Source organism: Populus alba, chromosome 2 (assembly GCF_005239225.2).
Source record: "Populus alba chromosome 2, ASM523922v2, whole genome shotgun sequence".
Taxonomy (NCBI): Eukaryota; Viridiplantae; Streptophyta; class Magnoliopsida; order Malpighiales; family Salicaceae; genus Populus; species Populus alba.
The window spans coordinates 3,982,666-4,006,027 of NC_133285.1; the positions used below are offsets into that span (position 1 = coordinate 3,982,666).

General features: G+C 35.5%; 4 protein-coding genes and 1 pseudogene across 4 annotated transcripts; 3 read left to right on the top strand and 2 right to left on the bottom strand.

Annotated features, from left to right (window-relative positions):
- Positions 1–2,781: 2,781 nt before the first annotated feature.
- LOC118049201 (RAN GTPase-activating protein 2) lies at positions 2,782–5,354 on the top strand. The gene is made up of 2 exons (XM_035059135.2): positions 2,782–3,049; positions 3,416–5,354. Exon 2 carries the CDS (start codon positions 3,429–3,431, stop codon positions 5,055–5,057), a length of 1,629 nt encoding a protein of 542 aa, XP_034915026.1. The 5' UTR covers positions 2,782–3,049; positions 3,416–3,428; the 3' UTR covers positions 5,058–5,354.
- Positions 5,355–6,108: 754 nt separating this feature from the next.
- LOC118049203 (chloroplast stem-loop binding protein of 41 kDa a, chloroplastic) lies at positions 6,109–8,929 on the bottom strand. Its single transcript, XM_035059138.2, has 6 exons — positions 8,485–8,929; positions 8,260–8,381; positions 7,546–7,648; positions 7,324–7,462; positions 6,790–7,067; positions 6,109–6,446 (listed from the first exon to the last, which is right to left on the bottom strand). The coding sequence occupies exons 1-6, from the start codon at positions 8,869–8,871 to the stop codon at positions 6,264–6,266; spliced, it is 1,212 nt and encodes a 403-aa protein (XP_034915029.1). The 5' UTR covers positions 8,872–8,929; the 3' UTR covers positions 6,109–6,263.
- Positions 8,930–10,979: 2,050 nt separating this feature from the next.
- Positions 10,980–13,013, top strand: LOC118049204 (uncharacterized). Its single transcript, XM_035059139.2, has 6 exons — positions 10,980–11,135; positions 11,226–11,393; positions 11,489–11,611; positions 11,777–12,007; positions 12,101–12,265; positions 12,364–13,013. The coding sequence occupies exons 1-6, from the start codon at positions 11,088–11,090 to the stop codon at positions 12,676–12,678; spliced, it is 1,050 nt and encodes a 349-aa protein (XP_034915030.1). The 5' UTR covers positions 10,980–11,087; the 3' UTR covers positions 12,679–13,013.
- Positions 13,014–13,119: 106 nt separating this feature from the next.
- LOC118049205 (uncharacterized) lies at positions 13,120–16,141 on the bottom strand. Its single transcript, XM_035059140.2, has 5 exons — positions 16,013–16,141; positions 14,883–15,296; positions 14,700–14,783; positions 14,518–14,589; positions 13,120–13,474 (listed from the first exon to the last, which is right to left on the bottom strand). The coding sequence occupies exons 1-5, from the start codon at positions 16,061–16,063 to the stop codon at positions 13,280–13,282; spliced, it is 816 nt and encodes a 271-aa protein (XP_034915031.1). The 5' UTR covers positions 16,064–16,141; the 3' UTR covers positions 13,120–13,279.
- A 1,792-nt stretch (positions 16,142–17,933) lies between these two features.
- On the top strand, positions 17,934–22,315 carry LOC118049266 (probable transmembrane GTPase FZO-like, chloroplastic; annotated as a pseudogene).
- Positions 22,316–23,362: the final 1,047 nt, after the last annotated feature.

Genomic DNA, 23,362 nt, shown 5'->3' on the forward strand with positions numbered 1-23,362 from the left:
ACATTGAAAGTTAGCAGGTCTTGACGAACTACTCGGACGGTTAAGTTAGTGTGCATGTATAATGTGTAAATAAAACATATATACGTAGAACATGTAGAGATTGAGAAAGAAATTAAAAAAAAATGATGAAGAGAAAATTCTTTCTAAAATGTGTCAATGTCTCCATGATCAAGTAACTATAGTGTAACAAGATACATAATATTGTTAGCTAAGATTATGTTTGTTTTGTGGTTCAATTATATTTTTTAAAAAAATTATGAATTTTTATTGTTTTGAATTACTTTAATATATTTTTAAGTAAATAATATTTTGAAAATCAATTTATATCGCAATCTCGGACATACATGCTATAGTGATGTGAGGATGAGGTAATTGATTTTACAGAAAACCTCACATTTTATCTTTCATCATGGTTGATAAAAAAAAAATACACATTATAGATAATTTCAACTATAGATAGACCACGCCTTCATCCACCCATATTCTAGGTATATAAATCTTCAAGTTTAATGTGTCTTGCTCGCCCCAACGCAGACGTTGTCTCGTGCCATCTGGAATTTATTTGCGTGGTCTATTGCAATGGATTAATTTTTGAAGATAAGCTAACCTGGCTTGAATTTATCATGGATGAAGAGGTGCAAACGACGAGCAAGGCGTTGCCCTTTAAAATATAAAGTTCTTCACTTTATAAGAGCCCATTCAACAACGAGTCGTCTACTTCAAAGGGAACCCTAACACTTGGAGGCTGAACATTAGCAGGGCTAATAGCCCGTTACGAGAGACAGGCTCGACTGCTCAAGCCCGGCAGCTACAGCCTGGTGTCCACGAGATATCATAAAAAAAATGCTAGATTCGTTAAATTCCGGCAGCTCGGAATGCATCAAGAAGCACGGGAATAGTTGTCGTTTTGAATGAGGGGTTTCTTCTCCATTCAGATTAACAGAAGCATTTTAAACCATGAATTTCAGGCCATCTTATTGAAGGTGTATTAGATTTTGAACCATTGCAAGTAAAAAAAGAAAAAAACTAAATGGCCAGACAAAATCACTATAACATTATATAACTGTCGCAGTGTATTTTCTTAATAATAAAAAAAAAAAATTTAAAAATAAATTCTTGAACTATTTCCGTACAATTGAGTTATTTTAAGTCCAAATTAGTATTGAGTTGCTTACTTTTTTACGAGGAGAGGATTGGATTGAAATATAAAGAAATAAAATAAAAATTATAAGTAAAATAGATGATGACTTCGAATTTTATTTGAAAAGTTCATTTTAATCTCTATATATATTTTTAGTTAATATGTGGCCAGTCCATCTAGTTAGGAGGAATTAAACTTTTCTACAAAACTTTATTTTTTTTTTAGTTTATTTTTATGAGAGTAGAGAGAAAGGCTCGCTTGATTTTAGCATAAAAAAAATCATTATTAATAATTATTTTAACCATTAAAATAGTTGAAATTAGCACACCATGTTTCATTTGATGAAGAGATTTTTACGTGTATGTTTTGTTTTCCTTTAACTTGCCCGATAAGACAAACTTGATTGGGGAAGAATTTTGAGTTCAAGTTTATTTGAGGTTCTTTTAGCTACTTTTTGGGTTTTTTTATGCTATAAATATGTTTATTAAATTTTTTATGGTGTTTTATAAAAGTCTTAGGATAATAAATAAGGGTTTTACCGAAAAATAAACCCCTAATTTTTCAATTACCATCGGTCACGGGATTCTACACGGGACATCTCTTCTAAATATTATCCAAAAAAAATGTACAACCCCCTTGATAGATTTAAAATAAATATATAAATATAGGTCAATCGAGTAGGTTGAAAAACCTATGCATCTGGGTTATTTTTTAAGGTCAGGCATGCTGGGACACAAAGTGCGCATCTGAGATACTTTCTACTTTTTTTCTATTCTATCATTTATATTCTAGTAAAATAATTTTTTTTTTAAAACCATTTAATAGAATCCATGAGTTTTGCCTTATGTTTAACATGTTAATCTTCATTATTCATTGATTCATTCTATTATTATTTTTATTTAATGTATCTTTGTCTGTCATTTAAAAAATATGCATTTTTTTTAATTTAAAATAAAAATACAATTTCATCATTTTTTTTATTTAACTAAAAAAATTAAAAAATATGCAATTTCATCATTTATCATCGAGAATTTACTTTAGCTATTTTGGCCTCTTGCATTCATCATTTTTTTTATTTTTAATAAAATAATTCATATAAAAAATATTATTTTATTTATTGTCATATAGTTAAATAGAAATAATATTTCAAATTAAAAAAATTTACTAAATTTTATAATATACACAACTGATACCATAAATTTTTTTTATTGACTTAAGTTCAGTTAGTTTTTTTTTTTAAAATTATCTCTAAAATTTTTACAAACCAACTTAATTAACCCAAATAGATTTAATGTATTTTCATTTTAATATTAAATAAAATATTATTCAAAGTTAAAATCTATTTATTTTCTTAATGAGATATTTTTACCAACATTTAAATTTTGTTCTGCACTTAAAATAAATTCTGATTTAACCCGTGGTGCAGCGCGGCCAATGCACCAGTAAAAAATCTATGCTCTTCAATGATAAGACTGCCTCAAATGATTAAAAAATTGACACCTGTCTTTTACAAGGGAAAAGGGCCGAATGAATAAAACATGGTCAGCCCAGGTAGAAATGCCCATCCAGCCTCTAACTGACAAGGACGTCAATAGGACAAAAAAAGAGGATAGTCTCGTCATTTTACCATAGAGAAAATAGAACAGGAAACCTACAGCTCTTCGCCTTTCCCAGCACTAATTTTAAGCGAAGCATGATTTGAGTTCCCTCCAATTCCCGCAAGCTTACCTTTTTTAATTTTATTTTATTCTCCTTGTCCTCTGCAGCTCGACGATTACAGTTTGCACTATCACTCCTCCACCTATTTTAAAAATACCGATTCCCTTAACCCCCATTTTTCTATCGCCCAAAAAACAAATAGTTTCTCCGGAAAAACTAGGGTTTTTACTCGTGCTCGCTTCGTCTCAGGTACTCACTCACCATTGCCTTTCCTTCCTCCAAAGAAATCAAGGATAAGCTTCAATTTGGTTTTTTGGATCCATGGATCTGTGTGGCTTCTCTATTTTCATTTGGATAATATTATCAACTACTTAGTCTTAAATTAATGTTGATTGGATTTTCAAGGGTTTTGGAACTGTATTTGCTGACAAATTAATTACCGTGTATTTTATTTTATTGATTAAAGTTACTCTAGTCTTATAACTCATAAAGAGGCAAAATCTTCGAAATTGCTAGAGAAGAATGCCCCTCTGTATTGCTTATCAGGGACTGTTATTTAGATTAGGGCATGGATTTATAGATGATAGTAGTTATGGTGTGTATGTATGTTTCCAGGTTACTTTTCGACATGGATTCTGCAACACAGACTTTGCAGCACCGCATATCTGTCAAATTGTGGCCCCCTGGTCAGAGTACAAGGCTAATGCTTGTAGAGCGGATGACAAAGAATTTCATTACCCCATCCTTTATCTCCAGAAAGTATGGGCTGTTGAGCAAAGAGGAGGCTGAGGAGGATGCCAAGAAAATTGAAGAGGTGGCTTTTGCAGCTGCAAACCAGCACTATGAGAAACAGCCAGATGGTGATGGAAGTTCTGCTGTGCAGGTATATGCTAAAGAGTCTAGTAGGCTTATGTTGGAGGTTCTCAAAAGGGGGCCCAGAATACAGGAGGATGAAGAGGTGGCCACAACTGCCGATAAAGGTGCGGCTACTCTTGCGAACATGTTTGATATATCTGGTGGTCGGCGGGCATTTATTAGTGGAGAGGAGGCTGAGGAAGTTTTAAAACCCCTTAAGGTGCCAGGAAACTTGTATACTAGGATATGTTTCAGCAATAGAAGCTTTGGCTTGGAGGCAGCCCATGTCACAGAACCAATCTTGTTGTCCATAAAGGATCAATTGACAGAAGTGGACCTTTCGGACTTTGTTGCAGGAAGATCGGAATCAGAAGCTCTTGAAGTGATGAATATATTTTCTTCAGCCCTTGAAGGCTGTAATCTGAGGTATCTGAACCTTTCAAACAATGCCTTAGGTGAAAAGGGTGTCAAGGCTTTTGGGAAACTTCTCAAGACCCAGAATAATTTGGAGGAGCTTTATTTGATAAATGACGGTATCTCGGAAGAAGCTGCACGTGCAGTTTGTGAGCTGATTCCTTCAACCGAGAAGCTCAAGGTCCTTCATTTTCACAATAACATGACTGGAGATGAAGGTGCAGTTGCTATTGCTGAGATGGTGAAACGTTCCCCTGTGCTGGAGGATTTTCGATGTTCTTCAACAAGGGTGGGCTTGGAAGGTGGTGTTGCCCTAGCTAAAGCTCTTGGATCATGCAAACATTTAAGGAAGCTTGATCTACGTGATAATATGTTTGGTGTGGAAGCTGGTATTGCTCTGAGCAGGTCTTTATTTGCATTTGCAGATCTTACTGAAGCTTACCTCAGTTATCTTAACTTGGAGGACGAGGGGGCAGAAGCACTTGCTAATGCTTTAAAGGAATGTGCACCTTCATTGGAAGTTCTGGATATGGCTGGGAATGACATTACAGCCAAAGGTGCTTCTTCTTTGGCTGCCTGTATTTCAGCAAAACAATTTCTCACTAAATTAAATCTTTCTGAGAATGAACTAAAGGATGAAGGTGCTATTTTGATTGCCAAGGCAATTGAAGTGGGCCATGGCCAGCTAAATGAAGTTGATTTGAGCATTAATGCAATTAGAATAGCTGGGGCAAGGCTCCTGGCACAGGCTGTTGTGGATAAGCCTGGATTTAAATCGTTAAATATCAATGGTAATTACATATCTGATGAAGGGATTGATGAGGTGAAGGATATATTTAAGGGTTTGCCTAATGTGCTTGGAAATTTGGACGAGAATGATCCAGATGGAGAACTTGATGAAGATGCAAAAGAGGAGGATGAGGATACTGATAATGAAGATGAATTGGAATCAAAACTCAAGGGACTAGAAATCAAGCATGAAGAGTAGTTCATCGCAGGTACTTCACTGCCTTGGAGTTCTTATATTTGAAATTTATCCATGGACCATGGATATTTTTGGATTACTAGCCTTTTCTGTGTAAGGTAGTCCACTGCGATAGCACAGGGTAATGGATTTATCCATTGTAGACCAGGGCAGAGAAAAGTACTTTTCATTCAGATATCAAACTAGCAAATTTACTAGCTGTAGTTTTATTGTACCTGGAATTGGTTTAGTTTTAGAATTTGCAAAACAATGTTGTATTGTTGCTGGCAATATTTTACCTTTCCTTTTCTAGTTGCTTCATGCACCCGGTGCTTCCTGTCTTTTGATCTAGTTTATGCTTCCTTTCTTGACATTTGAAATACAATCTGCGCATGAAAATATGCATAGAATGTTACTGGTACAAACAAGTTCAAGCTAGACTGTCATTGATGAAGATTCAGGAGCAGACGAGCTTTCTATCCATGATCACAATGTTGAGCTACTATCGCTGTCATCACACATATAGGGATGTCGGATTTTGCTCTGAAACTTGTGCCACTTCCCTTTGCTTAAAACCATGGTTTTAGCTAACAGAGAAATTATCTTGACAATGCTTGTTATTTCCTTCTCTAAATTCTTTAATGAGGATTTGAGATGATTAATAACCTGGACGGGTCCCTTGTATTTAGCCATGGCATAACATCAGAATCTCATTAGAAGCAGACCTGTAGTAATCAAAGCCTCATATTTTAATCGTGATAAATTTTATTTTATATCAAGGCATGAATTTCTGAAGCTTTTATGAAGATATATTGCAAGTATAATTTTGAATGTTTATTTTTTTTGGGGCAGAGCAACACATGAGTTTTCATCGAAACATTTAGCATTTGAATGTTTTTTAAAGTACTTTTATTCTTGAAAATTTATTAAATTGATTTTTTTTTATGATTTTGATATAAAGATTTCAAATTTATCAGAAAAAACACTTAAAAAAACATTATTTTTTATTAAACCTCAAGTTTTTCATGCGAGAGCTACACGAAAAGCATTCACAATTGCATTATCAAACACACACTAGACCTATAACCAATGCAGAATTATATTAACAGAAGAATAATTTCTTAATAAATTAAACAATTCTTGACAAAATATAGAACAGAGATGAGAGATAAAATGCAGCTCCTACAGCCATCTACAGTGGGTAGGTAGATTTTATATCGTGATTATTATTCACGCGGCTACTGGAACTTTGAGTGACTCTAGTATTTTATCATCAATCTCGAATTGCATTGGCTTCTTGTCTCGTCCACTCTTTACATACTCATCAAATCGCTCTTTCAAGTCTTCAGGAAGGTTTGTGGTACCCTGCCATCCCAATATTTCCTTGGCAGCTCGTGGTTCCGCATAGAAGTGCTGCACGATATACACGGACCAATTATTGAGGCCATCTATTTGCTCAAACAGTTGCAAGGTTCTAGTGTAAAGAACACATTAAGGTATATTATATGGCTTCCAGTATAAATTCTACAGCAACTTGAGTAATATGATACAGCTGAAACACATCATCTGGTGTTTTCTACAGTCTGATTACTGTTATTGTTTCGCCATGAAGTACATGAAGGGGGTAGGGTTTGCAGGAGGAGATGAAGTCGTTAAAACTGTCCAGTAGAATTTTAAGTGATGATTCAAGGTGGACAAGTAATGAACTTAAGTACTTAAGCGCGTAGATTATGATGAGATGAAAATATGCCATTACCATATTTCGGAAAGGAAAAGCTTTCTTTGCATCAATCCCAGCAACTTTAGGATTGTAATGCACAATCTCTACCGGTAGACCTGCAGCTTGTGCGCAGAGTTTGGCCATTCCGTCCAGGGTCACGGCGCGGTCACTTACACAGTTGAATATCCTGCCAGATGCAGCTTCTGGGTTCTCAACTGCTAGAGTAAGCATAGAGGATAAGTCCCTGGCATGGGCGATATTAGTCAGCTGCATCCCAGAGCCAGGGATTGGCACTGGCCTTTTCCGGACAATTCCTGTTCACAGTCGATCAAAATCAGGTTTTCTCATGGAAAGAAGTTAACAGTTGGGAAATTTTCCTTTTTTTAATAAAAGTTTTGATGATAGAAAAGCAAAGAGTTCGACACCATTGACATAAAACAATCGTTAGCAGCTGTGAAAATGAAAATGAAACTGAAACGAAATCAACAGAGATAATCGTAAACCCCTATTGCCTCCACATCGAGTCATTGCACAATACCCCCATCGCCTAGCTGGCTACTTAGTACTTACGATCAAAAAACCACTCCTCACAATCTTTATTGTTGCCAGACCCAATCATGTACTGTGGACGGAATATAGCCCAACTACTGAAAATCTCTGCTATGTATTTCTCCACCCCAACATGTCCAGCATCAGCTTTAACAACATCCTACAATGACGAAAAACTTCCAGTTAAGTTCAGAAGGTTCCAATCTATTTGAATGCTATTGGAAACATAATACACAACGTTACCCCTTCAACATGAGGAGGTTCATCGGTTGGTTTGTAGATTCCAGCACTGCTGATGAACAAGAACTGCTTCACACCAGCACTCTTGGCCCAGTCTACTACAGGCCTACGTAGGGAGAAAAACAGATGTGATCAAAAGAGAGAAGCTGGAACTGTATAAACTTGCAGGAATACATCTTCCTGGAATTATGATTGTTAAACAATCAGCACAAACACCACAAAGTTACTAATCCCTTAAAATTCAACAACCATTATAAGCCCGTAGGTATTAGCTGCTCTAGTTTTTGCTTATTCGAATTGTGAACTGTTTTCTCATCTTCAGAATCCCACAGTCAGTTCCTTATCTTCAATTTTGCCAATCTCATAGCTATAAAATATACAGAAGTATTCGCTGACCATATCAATTCCCAATACTCTCAAATATAAAATCCTGCAATCAACTCAGAAATTAGTAATTATAAACATGCTAAATGCTTAAATTCATGACCTTCAAGCCAAATCCATCGAATAATTTGCAAATGGGCCATTCCCTAACTGAAATATTCCAACATTTCATCCTTCAGCATATTGCTTACAGTCCCAAATTAGAAATTACTAAAACCACCGAATTATGGAGTTGAACATAGTGGATCACATTGCAAACTAACAACAAGACATGCCTCGCCTACATGTTTAAATACTAGTTACTCGCTAGCAACGAGAAATATAGTAACAAACCTCACAGCATCCAGGTCCTTGCCATTGTTATCCAGCACCACATCAAATGCTGCTCCTTCCACAACCTTCCCTACCTCCGCTGGGTTTCCCCATACTGTCTTCCCTCCAGCACTCACGATTTCCTTCAAAAGCAAAAACCAAGCCCCAACAGCCAAAGTTAAGAAGAGAATTTCCCAGATAATTATAAGCCACGCGTATCTGTATATTCTGATTTTTAGAACTTACTGAGAATCTACTGAACGGAGGCTTCTTCATTTTGTCTGAGCTCTCTTCACCAACAGTCAAGATAGTGACTTCATGGCCAGAACCCAAAAGCTCTTTCGCAAAATAGAACCCAATAACTGCATGACCACCACTGTTCGTATTAACTATAAGGACCTTCTTTTTCTCTGCAGCACTAGCCTTGACTGTGGAAGAAGAGGTAAAGAGGCGTCTTGAACATATGGGGTGTGCAGTAAAAGAAGGAGATATTGAAAGAGAAGAAGAGAGTGGCGATAATTGCGACAAAGAAGAAAGAGAAAGGCGTGATGAGCATAAGAGAGAAGAATGAAAAAGCTTCAAAGATGGACTGGAGAAGGTGAGAGAGGAGGATGGAGGAGCAAGAGTAGCCATAGACCGTTGCCTTTTTTATTGTTTGAGAATTCAGAACCAGCAGTTCTTTGGAGATAAAGATAACGGCCGGACTTTTCATTTATTTTATGCAGTTAATTTCCCAGGTAAATTCAATGATACAATTGAGATTATCGGTTGTAGTTAATGAGAAAATTTACAGAGATAAGCATGAATTGGAAGAGTTCACAGTTTTTTTATTTTTTAAAAAAATTTCCTACCTTGCTTTATTCAGGATTGCAGTTAATATCTTTAAAATGATTTTAAAATATTTTTTATTTGAAAAATCAGTAAATTAATTATATTTTAAATAATTTTTAAACACTTTTTAAAAAATTAATTTCAACAACATTACTAAATATACACTTAACACCGGACAATATTCTTGGAGAAATAGTAGAAAAACTTCAAATAAAACATAGGCTTGATGGGTTAGTGGATTGATGGCTTAAACCTTTGTATATGAAAAGTTTCTGAAAAAAAACTAGTCCTTGCTAAAATAGAGGATATTTTGATATTTAAATTAGCAAATATATAAAGAGGGAATAATATACATAAAGAGAAAAATAAAATACAGGAAATGTATATATGTATGGTATAGTTTTGTATGGCTGTGTTAAGCCTGGTTTGGTTTTTTATAGTTAACGGTTTTGAAAAATATTTTTTTTTAAAAAAATTAAATTAAATTTTATTTTATTTTACTTGAAATTAATATCAGATTATATAGATGATGTTAAAAATATTATTTTAAAAAATAAAAAATATATTATTTTAATATATTTTTAAATAAAAAATAATTTTTAAATATAAATATAGCTCGGGATGGTAAGGATTGTATTACTGTATGTAACATGGTCCTGCTTTTTATGGCTAAGTATAGCTTGGGATGGCCAGGATTATATAAGCTGGATGGGAATGTTAGTTTTGTATGAAGATTGCACTGTGCTAAGAATCGCATCCCCTCTTGCATGGGTGATTGGTTTTATTTATAAACCCTAGCTCTTAACTTTTTTTTTTATATATATATATATATATATATATATATATATATATATATATATATAGAGAGAGAGAGAGAGAGAGAGAGAGAGAGAGACATATTATTGTTGAAAAATTAATGTTAGTATTGGTTGTTGAGCTGGTTTATTTGTTAATGCTATCCATGTATTTTTTTGTAGAAATAAAAAACACTAGCTGGCCATGATGGCTCATACCATAATTGTTGTGTTATCCATGATTTTAATAAAAAAAAATATCGGAGATGGTTTGCCATTAGCATGGCTTGTATAGAAAAAACTTTTTTGCATTAAAAAAATTTAGGTCTAAAATGAATTTTCACGTGGAAAATCCAATCATTTGAGCCGGATATATATATATAGAAAATTTTATCTTTTTTTATGATGTAAAAATATCCAACCATTAAGAAAAACTTTAATATAAATTTTACACATTATATTACAAGGTTATATTTAAAATTTGACTAATTCTTAACTCTGAACTTATTTTTTTTTATATTAATATGAATATCCAGATTAATTTGTGAATACCTCAACTAATCTCATAAATTCTAAAATTAATAGCTATATAAACTTTTCAGTAGTGTTGAGAGTATTTAAATTCTTACCATTAAAAAACAAATTCAACATCTAATCAATTAAGTTACTTCTTAAAATTATAATAAAGTTATTTTTGTTTTGTTTGAATGTTGCCATCAATGCACCCTTAGGTTGATTATATTGATCTTCATGTTTGTTTTTCTCATTCTAAAACAAATGGATTTATTCTCATAATCTAAAAGACATTAATTTAAAGTAATAAAAAGACATTTATATTTGTCTTTAATTTCTGTAACTTAATAATCACTACAATTAAGATAAGTTAAAAGTGTCATGTTCCAAGGAAACGTTGGCAGGAGCTGCTACTTTACTTTATTTACCCCATCTCACCGGATCTTAAATCGCAGATCGCAACCGTTGGATCAGAAAATGAGAGCCCACCTGGCGCGTTGAAAAAACACAACTGCTTTAAATGATCTCAAAGGAGTGGACCAAGTCCGTACATTTTTTAGATAGTCCAACAAGACAAAGACAAGATCATTAAAAAAATAATACTTCAGATTGATTTTCGAACGTTAGCCTAAGATCGGTGCCCTATCCTTTAAATGCCCATCACCACCACCATTAGTCTCTCCTCCTAAGAAACTAGCCGTTAACCCCATCATGGCTGCTTCAGTGGATTCCCCATCCCCAGCTGCCCATCTCAACAAGGTATCCCCCCCTCCTTCCTTTTCTCTTTGATTCTCTTCTTTTAAGCTGATTTCTTACACTAATTTTGTTTACATTGGTTGCTTATTAAAGGAGTCTACTAGCTTGATGGTTTCTTCTCCTCTGTTTATCCCGGATTCAGACAAGCGTTTTTGGAGCGCTCTGCGTAGCCGGATGGGCACGCTTCTTGAGAATCGGCAACGCCATGTCTCAATTGGTCAAGATCAGCTCAATCTTGATCCCTCTTTTGGCACACATGTGGTCTGTTTTAACTTTTAAGTTTCATCTTTCTTTCCATTGATTCTTGTTTCGATTTCTTTGTAGCCTTAATACAGATGGTTTTTGTTTTTTTACAGAGAGTAGGTGAATCAGATCGAGCTAAGAGAATGAAGGAAGATTCGTTGCTTCTGCTAAGAGGGTTTGACTCCATTTCTCAAAACCTTTCTCAGCTCTCTAATAACCTGGACAATGCTCTTCAGGTAGATGGCAACTCTTTTTAGAGTTTTAAAACTTGTTTACTGTACTTGTCAAACTTGGTTGTCTCCATAAGAAATATATTTTACCTGCTTATCCTGGAGTTGTTCTTTTCGATCAGAGAAATTCTGGTTCTGATGTCAATCTGTTCCCTGTTTCTCTGTTTTCAGGGAGCTAGACATCTAGCTGAACCACCCACATTGAGAGAAATATTCCACGGTGTACTCGAGGACTCTGAGATCAAACGAGAAGATGAAGAAAAGCTACAAAATGAAGAAGAAGGAAAGAAAGTATTGAAGAGGAAGTTTGACCCAGATGACAAATCAGAAGATCAAGGAAATGATTTTCACAAGGGAAATGAGCAATGCCTTGAGAATAAAAGGCTGAAGAGAGCCAAAAATGTTGGTTTCTCCTTTCTGTTTAGTGCAGTGTTTTAATCTGTTGCATGCTATCAAGTTTTGTGCTAATTGCAATTGTTCTTTGGTGTTCTGCAGCTGGCAGTTTCCATGGCAACAAAAGCAGCTGCACTTGCTAGGGAACTGAAGTCCATAAGATCCGATTTATGTTTTATGCAAGAGCGATGCGCTCTGCTTGAAGAGGAAAACAGGAGGATTCGAGATGGATTCTGTGAAGGGACTAGACCAGAAGAAGATGATCTGGTAAGTCCTTGTGTACAATTACTCAAATTGACTAGGTTATGGTAGAATAATTGTGGTTGCAATTTTGATCAACACGATATGCCTATATATGGACGCAGATGAGGCTTCAAATGGAAGCACTACTTGCAGAAAAATCCAGATTAGCAAATGAAAATGCTAATCTTAAACGGGAAAACCAATGCCTTCACCAGCTTGTAGAGTACCACCAAATCACAACACAAGATCTCTCTGCATCCTATGAGCAAGTTATAAGTGGAATGTGCTTGGACTTTTCTTCTCCAGCATCCTCTATCATGGAAGACAATGAAGATTACTGTGAAATTGCAAAAACACCTCAGAAGAATGTTTTTGGATTTGCCACTTCAATCGATGAATCCTGTTACGAAGGAGGGGATGAGCAAGTAAATAAATAAGGAGAATGAGAGGCAGTCACCGGTTTTGTCAGTAATCTGATCAGGGTTCTTATTTTAGTTCCACTTGAACTGTAAATTTTTGTCGTGTTTTTCTCGGTTAAAAACCTTACACCAGATGAAGCCATGGGTTGCTTGATATGTGGATCCTTCGGTGGCCTTCCCCATGTACGGTGTAATTTTGTTCCCACTATTATCATTATGTGAATAAATGGGGCTGTAAGGAGGGATTCACTGCGCGTATATTTTCTTTATCCATCTCCTTCACCAACAGCGGAACCTCAAAAGTGAGCAATAGAGTTGTATACTATATGAACTTGTCAGAACTGTTCAATTCCTTTGAGTGCCCGATGTTGCCATTCCTTGTGAGCAATATAATGAACTTATCGGAGCTGTTCAGTTCCTTTCATGGCTAATCAAACAGAGAGTTGCTGAAAAGTGAAGGATAAAAAAACCTGCAGCGGATAAACGGGCGCAAATGATACAGCGACTTGAACCTCAAAAGTATTGCTTTGATAAAAAAAAAAAAGAAGAAAAAGAATTGATCGTGGGCTCCTGATATTCTGTCCAAGAGCCCACTAGTTCCATCGAAGCAAAACAAAGACTACATGAGATTGTCAGAGTGTCCGTTCCCTCTTGTTTGCTTGTCGAGTCTCTTTCTCTTAGCAGCAGTCCTATGCTCAAGACCAGTTTCAGGTGCAGTAAAATTGCCATCAATTGCTTCAGATGATAGTTGTGAGAGCAAGATCTCATTGAACTTCTCCAGCATATCACAAACCATAGGGTTCCCCTTCTCATACTACAGAAAACAAAATCATGTCAAAATGTGTGATCGTGACAAAAACAACTGCGTTATTCCCCCCCTTTCCATCCGTAAAGCATTTCTGGTTATGAAAAGGACATCACAACAAAACAAGAAATTAGGAAATTAATAAGAAGTTAAACGCATGACCTATTCAAACGCATCAAATTTGCCAGCTGGACAGGTCATATACAACTTATAGATAATATGAACTTAGCAGGGGAAAAGAAAAACTCATTGCTTTCAGGAAGCCAGATGGATTCTGAAGAGTGTGATTTGTTTGAGAGAAATTTTTACAATTTCAATCCTCAGCGCTAACACCACTTCCGTTTCAAAAAAGAAAAAAAATATATAGATAAAGAAAACAGAACTGGCCTAAACCCGTGGATTGGTGTCATATGCATCCGCTATTTGTGTATTAAAAGCACTCAAGCAAAAGAAGGTTGGAGGGGGAAGCAGAGAGAGACTAGTATGATGCCTGTAAACTAATGTATATCTGTCTCACTAAAAAAAATAAAAAAATGTGTAAAGAAAACAGAACTAGCCCAGAATTGATCTTGCATGCTTCTGGTATACATGTATTAAAGAGCTCAAGCAAAAGAGGGTTGTCATGTTGTCTAGGCAATCAGTGAAGTGATAAGGACACCATGAGGAGATATAGAAGAAACAATGAAAACTTCAAAATATTTATTTTTAAAACACTAGTAAAAGAATGTATAGAGCCTACACTTTGCTACCTGCATTTTGATTGGAAAGAAATGATCCCAAGATGTGCCCCAAGCCTTTACACAGATAACTATTACCAAAAACTTAGGAAATTCCAACATACATGAAACCACCCGTACTAACTCACTCAGCGGTGTCAACAAAGCTCATCAGCAGATAATGAACTTTGTCACTACAATGAAAAACATTCAATTTATTCCTCAATGCATGGGACATTATAATGCTTCTAGAGAATGGTTACCTCTCAATCTTCACATCTACTTATAAACAAGTCCAATTAAAACATAGACAAAATAAAGGACAGAAAAACATACTGCTTCTATTTTGCCAAGAGCATTTTGTAACTTCAAAGTAAGCTGATAATTTTCCTCCATTAAGGCTTCAACCTACAAAGCAAATAACCAAAAAATGAAATCCAAGAATCAAACTAAAAATAATTAAGGATTACAACATAACAAAAGAAAGGATTCTCAACATGCCACTGGAGAAAGATCACCTTCTTTTCGGAATCAATATATAAGCTTTTATATGTGATATCACCCCCACCGCTACAGTTCCCACTAAAAGAGTTCTTGGTTGCCTGATCCAAAGTCAACTACTGTTACATATGGAGTAAATAAAAATGGCAAAGATATATAGAACAAGAAAGCTAATTACATCCCAGGTAATAACTTAATACCTTAAACTTCACATCTGTGGTCTTACGTTGCACCTCTAGCATTTTGAGAATATAGTCTACTTTTCCTTCCAAGTTTTTACCCATCAAAGTAGGCTCCGGCAATTTTGCATCCACAGGGTCCTCTTCTTCATCGCTTCCACTGAGAGTTATCTCTTCAATGACACGCTCAATATCTTCGTTTTGAGTATCCACAGCTGAAGTTTGAAGACGCTCAGATCGCCTAACCTTGGCAGGGGTTTGCCTTGCTTTCTTTTTTGAAGATGATTTAGCAAAGTCTGCTTGCATTTGAAGGTTCAGTTCCACTCCCTCCAAGGAAGAATTTGCAGGCTGTTTCGAGCTTTCAGGCTGCAAGAAGGAATTGCTATTATTGTGCTCCAAGTGCACCTCTGTAACAGTAGGAACTGTACTCTCAGCCTTCCATCAAAATCAAACAACTATCAGTTCAAAACTGAATCAAATCAAACAACTACACATTTCAAGGAACTGTAAGAATGGTAATACAATAAATGCTAAATGGTGATATTTCTAAAAAACAACACTAAAAGGGTGGACACTTCAAGCCTTGCACATCGATAACGAGGCTAGAATTTGAAATTTCCTTTATACCACATATACGACATTTGTAATTCAAAACCACAAACATTAACAAAGGAAAATCATAGAATAAAACAAGCACAAAACTAAACTATAAAAACCACCTTTTGGAATAGCGACTTTGTAACCCCGAACCATGATTACATAGGATGATTATCAAGCAATCTCAAACTTTGTTGTTTCCAAGCTACTTCTCGATATTAACGAAGGGTCATTGCATATTAACAAACCTTGTTGTTTCCAAGCTACTTCTCGATATCCAATTTAAAAGACGAAAACTTTAACCAAAAACATTGACTACATAGAAAAATGAGTAAAATAAACCAGGAAATACAAAATACGAACTGAAAACAGGAAGATAAAAACAATTTATAAAAGAGGAAAACCAGTCTTTTGGAAGAAAAAAAAAACAAGTGAAAGACAGGACGATCAGACCGAAAAACAATATAAAGAAAAGAAATGGAATCACTTGGTCTACGGACATTTGTTAAAAGGGGGGAAAGGGCAAGCACGTTGTTGATGATGGTTAAACTTACGACATTAACCCTTTCTTTGAGCTTGACAAAAGCATTGGGTTTCCTACCCATGGTGTTTCTCTCACAGGCAAAATGCTTTGGAGACAGTAGAGAAGAGGCGTCAGATGAGGTGACTGAAAGAAGGTCATGCGTTATTGTTGCCCCTGCCTATTTAGTTCCTGCGCCATTATTTATTAATTACTTATTTTCATTGTACACACACACACACACACACTTTAAGCATCCATCACAATTTTTTAAAAATTACAATTTAAATTACGGGTAATTAAAAGTTGTTTTTAGCTCAGATAGACAGGTTAAAATTTATTTTTTTAAAAAAATATTATTTATTTATGTTATTAAATTTTTTTAAATACATTTATAAATAAAAAAATATTTTAAAAAATAACCGTTATTATATACTCAAATATCTTTTAAATCTGTCAAAATAAATATAATATCTTCACATGTATATTTAATACTAAAATGAACAAAATAAGAAAAATCTCTCTCGAAATACATTTCTTTCTCTTTTTAAACATCATTTCCCCTCTATTTAAAAATTTCTCTTTCACATCTTTCCCAAATCAAAACTAAAATATTTTAAAACTACTCTTCTAATACCAATATCAAACCTGTTTATATTAGCAACAAATATAAGTTTTAGAAATCCATTTGAGGAAAAAAGAATTTGAGTCGAGAAATAAAGAAAGAGAGATTCGAGAAAGAACCAACCATTGCAATTTTCATGAGACTCATTTGAATCAAATATCAACTACATAACCTAGGAGATTACGACACATTTTGAATTTTCCATGTGCTACAGCAAGGAGGAACAAAAGCTCGAGCATGTATCATATTATGCAATAAACATGGTATTTGTTTTTATCGAGTCTCAGTGGTATTCTGCCTATTCGGAACAGCAGGAACAAATTGTACACTTTCAAGGGCCTTCAAGTTGCTCTTGGTTGTCGGAATGGTAAAAAAAGAAGAAGAAGACTTTGCTGCATCATGGATATCTTGTTAAAAAACTTGGAAAAAATGCAGAGATCAGAGTGGCCTCTGTGCCAAGGATGGCCTCTGTGCCATGACAGAATGCGGCAACAAAGCTTTGCTTCACCGGCTTTTACCCCTTGGATCGGGTATGTTCCGGCCAAGCGCTAATAAGTTTGATTACCTTGTCAAATTCCATCTTCCTCCAGCTATTTTCTTTTTTCTAAAACAAGTGCTTGGAAATCCAAGGTTATTATCTTTTTATTCCTTAGCAGGATAAAAAATCTCTTAAGAACCATTTTTGTATCAAATCAATATTAATATTGTGTAAAAAATAATATATAAAAATCTTTTAATAACACATTATATTTTTATTCACATTATAAATATATATTCTATGCAAATTTAATTGATAAAAAAGTTAAATTTATATAATTGAAAAATACATAATTTATTTAGTTTTTTATATTACTCTTCTCATCTTCATTCTAGTCTCTAAAAAAACAAGTGTAAAAAATTATTTTTTAAAAAAACTAGTTTTAATATATATTTTTTAAAATAGTAAATTAAAGGAATTGATTTTATATATTAAATTTTATTAAATCTCTTAATTGAATTCTACTCAAACTAAAGCTTCAAATTAGTATACAAACAATGAAACTGTAAACATTTTTGATAGTGAATGTTAAACTTGTTGAAAGTTAGAAGTTAGAACATAATGGAAGAGTAAATTGAAACACCTTACATAATTAGAGGACTTGCATGTAACTTTTCTCAAACAAAACAGCAAGGCAAGTTTGATCGGTTGTCGAAGCTTTGTCTTCAAACTTTCCTTCGCACACAAAACAGATACGATTGCACAAATTCATAGCAAGAGACAAGCCCCCTCCCCCTCCCCCTCCCACTTCCCGTCTCACACTCTTTCTCTCCCCTTTCAGTTCCATGATACCTCTCCTCTCCCACCACACCCCAAAACCCTCACTCTTTCTCACCCGTTTCCCTCCTCCCCTTCCCCCTCCTTCCCCTCGCTTCAAATCCCCCCTCACCGAACCCACCATTTCCCTATCCTCTCCAACAAAAACAGTTCACCAATCAAAACTTTCCAAATCAACAACAACAACAACAACAACAACAACCACCACCAACACCACCACCACCAAAAACCCTTTTCCCTGGCGGTTACAAACGCCCCGAAATTAAAGTCCCCAACATTGTCCTCCAGCTGGACTCGAACGACGTCAGTCGTGGCGGAAGTGAAGCGTCGGATTTGATTGATAAGGCTGTATCTAATTCGGCAGGGATTGTGGTCCTTAATGGCAGCAGTGATGGTGATGGTGATTGTGGCAGCGGGAAGAGCCTTTACGAGGCAGCCTGTTTGGTGAGGTCAGTGGTGAGAAATTGTGCTTATTTGTTGATTGGAGAACGTGTTGATATAGCTGCTGCTGTTAATGCTCGTGGTGTCGTGCTGTCTGATAAAGGTCGGTCTCGCTTCATTTATCCATTTCAAGTTTAGTTTCTACGATTCCTTTCTTTTTAATGCCTCTCCAAATTAATTTTATGATTATTGTGCGTAATTTCTTTATTTGCATATGGTTTGAGTTAGTATTTCAAGTGGATTTTGTAGAGAATTGTGTTCATTCTGGTTTAATGCATGTAATGGATGCTTGGAATAATTCATGTATGGAAGGGTAATGTGTTTCTTTGTTGTTTTACAGGGCTTCCTGCCTTTGTGGTAAGAAATATGCTGATGGGTTCCAAATCTGAATCAGTTGTTCTGCCTTTAGTAGCCAGGATTGTGCAAACACCAAATGCTGCATTGAATGCGTCAAATTCTGAAGGTGCTGATTTTCTTATATATGTTCTTGGCCTAGAGAAAGATTTTGATGTAGAAATGAGCTCTGGATTTGGGAATGTGAATATACCAATCTTTTCCCTTTATGCTTCTCGTGGGGAGGCCAAAGTGTCCATGGGAGCATCAAAATTTGTCAATTCTGGTGCTAGTGGTTTAGTTTTGTCATTGGAAGATTTGAAGTTATTTAGTGATGATGATTTGAGTCAAATGTTTGACACTGCGAGTGCAACAGATAAAAAATCTCAGGATGAGTTCAAAAGCTCCAGCAAGCTCAAATCATTGGATATGGAAGATGATATTCATGAGAGAACAATGGTGGCAGGCTTTGTTAAATGGAGGATAGAGAAAAACAGCTCATAGAAAAAGAGAGATCAATATTGCTTGAAGCTATTGATGTTATGCAGAAAGCTACTCCTCTGGTGATCTTTTATTTAAAAATTTAGCATTTGGATGGTCATGTGATAATCTACATATTTATTGATTTTTTTTCTTGCTTTTTAAGCCTGAATGAGCGTATTGGACTTGAGCGACAGATGGGGGAGCTTTCACTTCTCATTGATGCGGTTTCTCAGATTGATGAGCCATTTTTACTGTCTATAGTGGTAATTGTGTGCTGAAATTCAACAAATTCTGGTTCCAGGGATATACATTGGTATTAGCTCTACATTTTTTTTATAAATCTTTTACTATTTACTTGAAAAGATCTAGACTTAAAATGGTCTTTGGTATTTTTCTTGTAGTTTTGTTAAACTTCTTAATGAAGAAAAACAATTCTGTCAAGTTTATGCCTTGACTTTCATTTGTATGTTGCATGAGATCAGAGCATGGTTTTATGTCTCAGGGTTTCCATTTTTGTTCAAATAACTCCATGAACAAGCTGACTAAACTGTTACATTTTGGCCTTTGGGTGTTAGCTTCATTGTTTTTCAATACCTTGTTTAATCAAATCACAGGTCAATATGCCTTTTATACTTTCTAAGGATCCATTTCTTGTTCTTATCTCTCCTCAACCCTGCCCTCTATCTAGGTTGGCCCTAGCATTAGTAAATGAAAATCATGCACTAAAACCCTTCTAGAGAAAGGCATTGACATTAACATTTTTCACTTTTAGCTTTCCTTGATTTTTATCTTCATATGCTTTTCTTAAAAACTTTTTTTGTAATAAACGTAGATAAGTTTGTTATCATGAAAAAAAATACTAAGATTCATATAGAGATTGGTTGGTTTTTGGTGTCGTTATCTTTATGAACATGCTGCCAAAGGTTTTTGTTCTCCCATGACTGTTTGTCTTTATTGATACCATCCAGGGTGAGTTCAACTCTGGGAAATCAACTGTTATTAATACACTTCTTGGAAAAAGATACCTTAATGAGGTTGTTGTTCGTACAACAAATGAGATCACTTTCTTATGCTACTCCAAGAGTGATTCTGAAGAGCAACAACGCATGACAGGCATCCAGATGGTCAATATATATGCTACCTGCCAGTTCAAATTCTTAAAGAGGTAAGTCTTTTCACTTTTCATCTCATGTGAACTCCTGAATTCGGTTCTGATCTGAGATGTTCTATATAAATTCCTACTCGGGTCATCTTGTTTATGTCAAAATGCAAGGTTCCAAGGTATTTTATACATAGGGATCCATAGGCAGAACTACCTTTTCTGTGCAAAAGCATGAAATTTGTGTGTTTATGATCAGTTTAGTTAACATTCAGCTGCAACTATCCTTTTTATGTGAACTTTTTGGATGTGCATAACCTTACAAGAAGTCTCCATAGCAATTTCTGCCATGTGCAAATGTAAATTTTCTTTTTTACTTCTACAACATGATATTTTGTTTCGTGCTGAATTGCATTTCATACTAGTTTCTGCTTTGGATGCTGTAGCTAATGCATTTTATTTTTTCATTCTTTCTTAAACAGCTGAATATTGTTGATACACCAGGGACTAATGTCATTCTCCAAAGGCAACAGCGTTTTACTGAAGAATTTGTGCCTCATGGAGTTTTGCTTCTTTTTGTTATTTCTGCTGACAAACCATTAACTGAAAGTGAGGTATGTGTGATAGTGAATGTGACATAGCAATATATGATGTTTTATAGTTCTGAAACACAGTGGATTTGAATGCCCTGGTCCATGTGTTTTAGCCTTTGGTGTTACATTTTCTACTCATTATACAGGAAAATGTTAGTAAGAAATGAGTTACTGAAAAACTGCATTTGGACTCCTCGATGCCATCCAAATAAGATTGAACTACATCAAGGTTCTGTTGAAGGCACCTTCAATTATTTTGAAAGTGAATTTTGCAGAGAAAATTCCTAGTATAAAGGTGACCTGGAGCAATATAAATCCAAACAATTGCTTCATCTTTGGGACCTGCATATTAATATAAGATGTGGTCTTGAGAGGCCCTCGCTTTGGACTTAAAGAATATCAGCATTATATCAAATTTGTTTTCTCAGTGGTTAAAGTATCTCAACCAGTGATTTGTTGTTTCCAAAAGTAATTTCGGTCTCCCTCATGATATTGTTTCCAGGTTGCTTTTCTTCATTATATTCAACAGTGGAAGAAGAAAGTTATTTTCATGTTAAATAAATCTGACCTCTATCAGAATTCCAGTGAGGTTAATTATATACCTTTTTTCCATATTATTTGTTGATATTTCTTGTTATCCGCACTACTCAAGCTACTTCCAGGAGTCTACTTTTGTTTATGTGATTTTATGTAGCTCGAGGAAGCTATATTGTTCATTAAGGAGAATACAAGGAAATTGCTGAACACTGATGACATGATATTATATCCTATATCTGCTCGGTCTGCTCTTGAAGTCAGCTTCTTCTGATACTGGAAAAGAATACTCTGAATTATTGGTTTCTGAATCTCATTTGAAATTCACTAGATTCTACGAACTCAAACAGTTATATAATTTTTTAGATGCAGGAATGGAAAGAATAAGGCTTAAACTTGAAACCCCAATTGTGATTGCTGAACGTTTACTTTCTGCTTGTGAAACTCTTGTGAACCAAGATTTGCCAATATGCCAAGCAGGACCTAACCTCTGCAACATAAATAATTGATAGTGTGAAGGAGCATGGTACAGAGATGGAAAATGAGCATCTCATGGAGGAGAAAAACTATGCTGGTAAGTTTTCCAGAAAAGATGTTTACTACTCACAGACCAACTCACACTATTGAATTAGATGTAAATTTGTGGTAATTTTTCATGAAATTATACCATTTATGTGCTGAACTGATGGGTGAAATCGCAGATCGATGTGACAAAATCTCATGTTTTGGAGCTCTAAGATTCAACCCTACATGGTGGGGACACCGAACCCGAAATATTATTTATGCACGCGTATGATCATAGATGATGGAGGATAGCCCAAACAATTGAGAGATTGAGCTTAAATTTATGTTTTTGGGTTTAATTTATATGAATTTTTAGTTGAGGTTTATTAATTTGGCTTTATTTGTTGGGTTTGATTTAATTATTGTTGGTATTTTATTTAGTAGGCCATAAGCCCAATCGCTTGTTCTAGTTAGGGTTTTAGTATTTATACCCTACGTTTCTAAATGTTAAGGAGTTTTTGATGATTAATGAAAATATTGCAGACTTTGCATATCTCCAATCCCCTTTCTTTTCTTCTTTAGCCTTTTTCTTTCTCTAAAACTTCTTTCTTTTCTTGTTTTAATTCTTATTATTTATTGTTCTGCATCAAATTTGGTATCAGAGCCAGGGTTTTAATTGTTATTACAATTAAACGATCCACAATGTTTATGCTAAACCTTAGATCCGGTTTGATCTAAAAAAAAAAATTGTTCATTGTTCACTATTAAAAAAAAAACACCTACTGTTTTGATTACGAAAAAAAAAAAAAAAACAACCACGGTGCATTGTTCATTGTTCATCCTCAAAATGCAGCAATATGGAAATGCCGGCCAGTCTGCCTTCAACGCCGATCATAGCCAACACCACCACATCAATCCATAGGTACGCAACGTCAACAACCCGCAGCCACAACAGGTCACTCACACCAACAACAGTAGATCTTTGTCAGCGGCGGCACACCTACCAGTTTCATCCTCTCCCCGCCATCGGCAGATCGGACATCTAGCTGCCGCAACCACTCCGTGCCACAAAAAGCCCACAGAGCCACACCGAGCTGCTGTCTCCACAGTCCCACAGTGCCGCCACAGCAGAGTTGTCTTCAGCAACCCAAAATAGTGTTACAAACCATCTGCCGTAGCCACCACTAAATTGCACCCTCCAGCAGCAGCACTAGCCGCAGCCACCACAACTCTTCTTTCAGCCCTGGCGACGCCTCAACAGCAGTATCAACATATCAATAGTCACGCCTCGTTGCCAACAACAACAAGAAGGAAACTCAGCGAAGAGGATTGAAGTACAGAAGACAGTGGAGGTGAAACTAATTACCGTGTCACGTCATCAGCCACACCAGCCCTCTGGATCCATGTCATCCACCACGTCAGCAGTCCGGAGCCACATCAGTCCAGTCATCTACGCC

What these genes read in the sequence shown, in the direction of transcription:
- LOC118049201 (XM_035059135.2), top strand. Translation starts at nt 3,429, where the DNA reads ATGGATTCTGCAACACAGACTTTGCAGCACCGCATATCTGTCAAATTG.
- LOC118049203 (XM_035059138.2), bottom strand. Translation starts at nt 8,871, where the DNA reads ATGGCTACTCTTGCTCCTCCATCCTCCTCTCTCACCTTCTCCAGTCCA. An exon ending in CTCCGTTCAGTAGATTCTCA is followed by an intron (nt 8,382 to 8,484) that starts GTAAGTTCTAAA and finishes TTGCTTTTGAAG; the next exon opens with GAAATCGTGAGTGCTGGAGG. An exon ending in TGAGGAGTGGTTTTTTGATC is followed by an intron (nt 7,068 to 7,323) that starts GTAAGTACTAAG and finishes GACTGTGAACAG; the next exon opens with GAATTGTCCGGAAAAGGCCA.
- LOC118049204 (XM_035059139.2), top strand. Translation starts at nt 11,088, where the DNA reads ATGGCTGCTTCAGTGGATTCCCCATCCCCAGCTGCCCATCTCAACAAG. An exon ending in CAGCTGCCCATCTCAACAAG is followed by an intron (nt 11,136 to 11,225) that starts GTATCCCCCCCT and finishes TGCTTATTAAAG; the next exon opens with GAGTCTACTAGCTTGATGGT. An exon ending in ACCTGGACAATGCTCTTCAG is followed by an intron (nt 11,612 to 11,776) that starts GTAGATGGCAAC and finishes CTCTGTTTTCAG; the next exon opens with GGAGCTAGACATCTAGCTGA.
- LOC118049205 (XM_035059140.2), bottom strand. Translation starts at nt 16,063, where the DNA reads ATGGGTAGGAAACCCAATGCTTTTGTCAAGCTCAAAGAAAGGGTTAAT. An exon ending in TCAAAGAAAGGGTTAATGTC is followed by an intron (nt 15,297 to 16,012) that starts GTAAGTTTAACC and finishes TTTTGATGGAAG; the next exon opens with GCTGAGAGTACAGTTCCTAC. An exon ending in ATATTGATTCCGAAAAGAAG is followed by an intron (nt 14,590 to 14,699) that starts GTGATCTTTCTC and finishes TTTGCTTTGTAG; the next exon opens with GTTGAAGCCTTAATGGAGGA.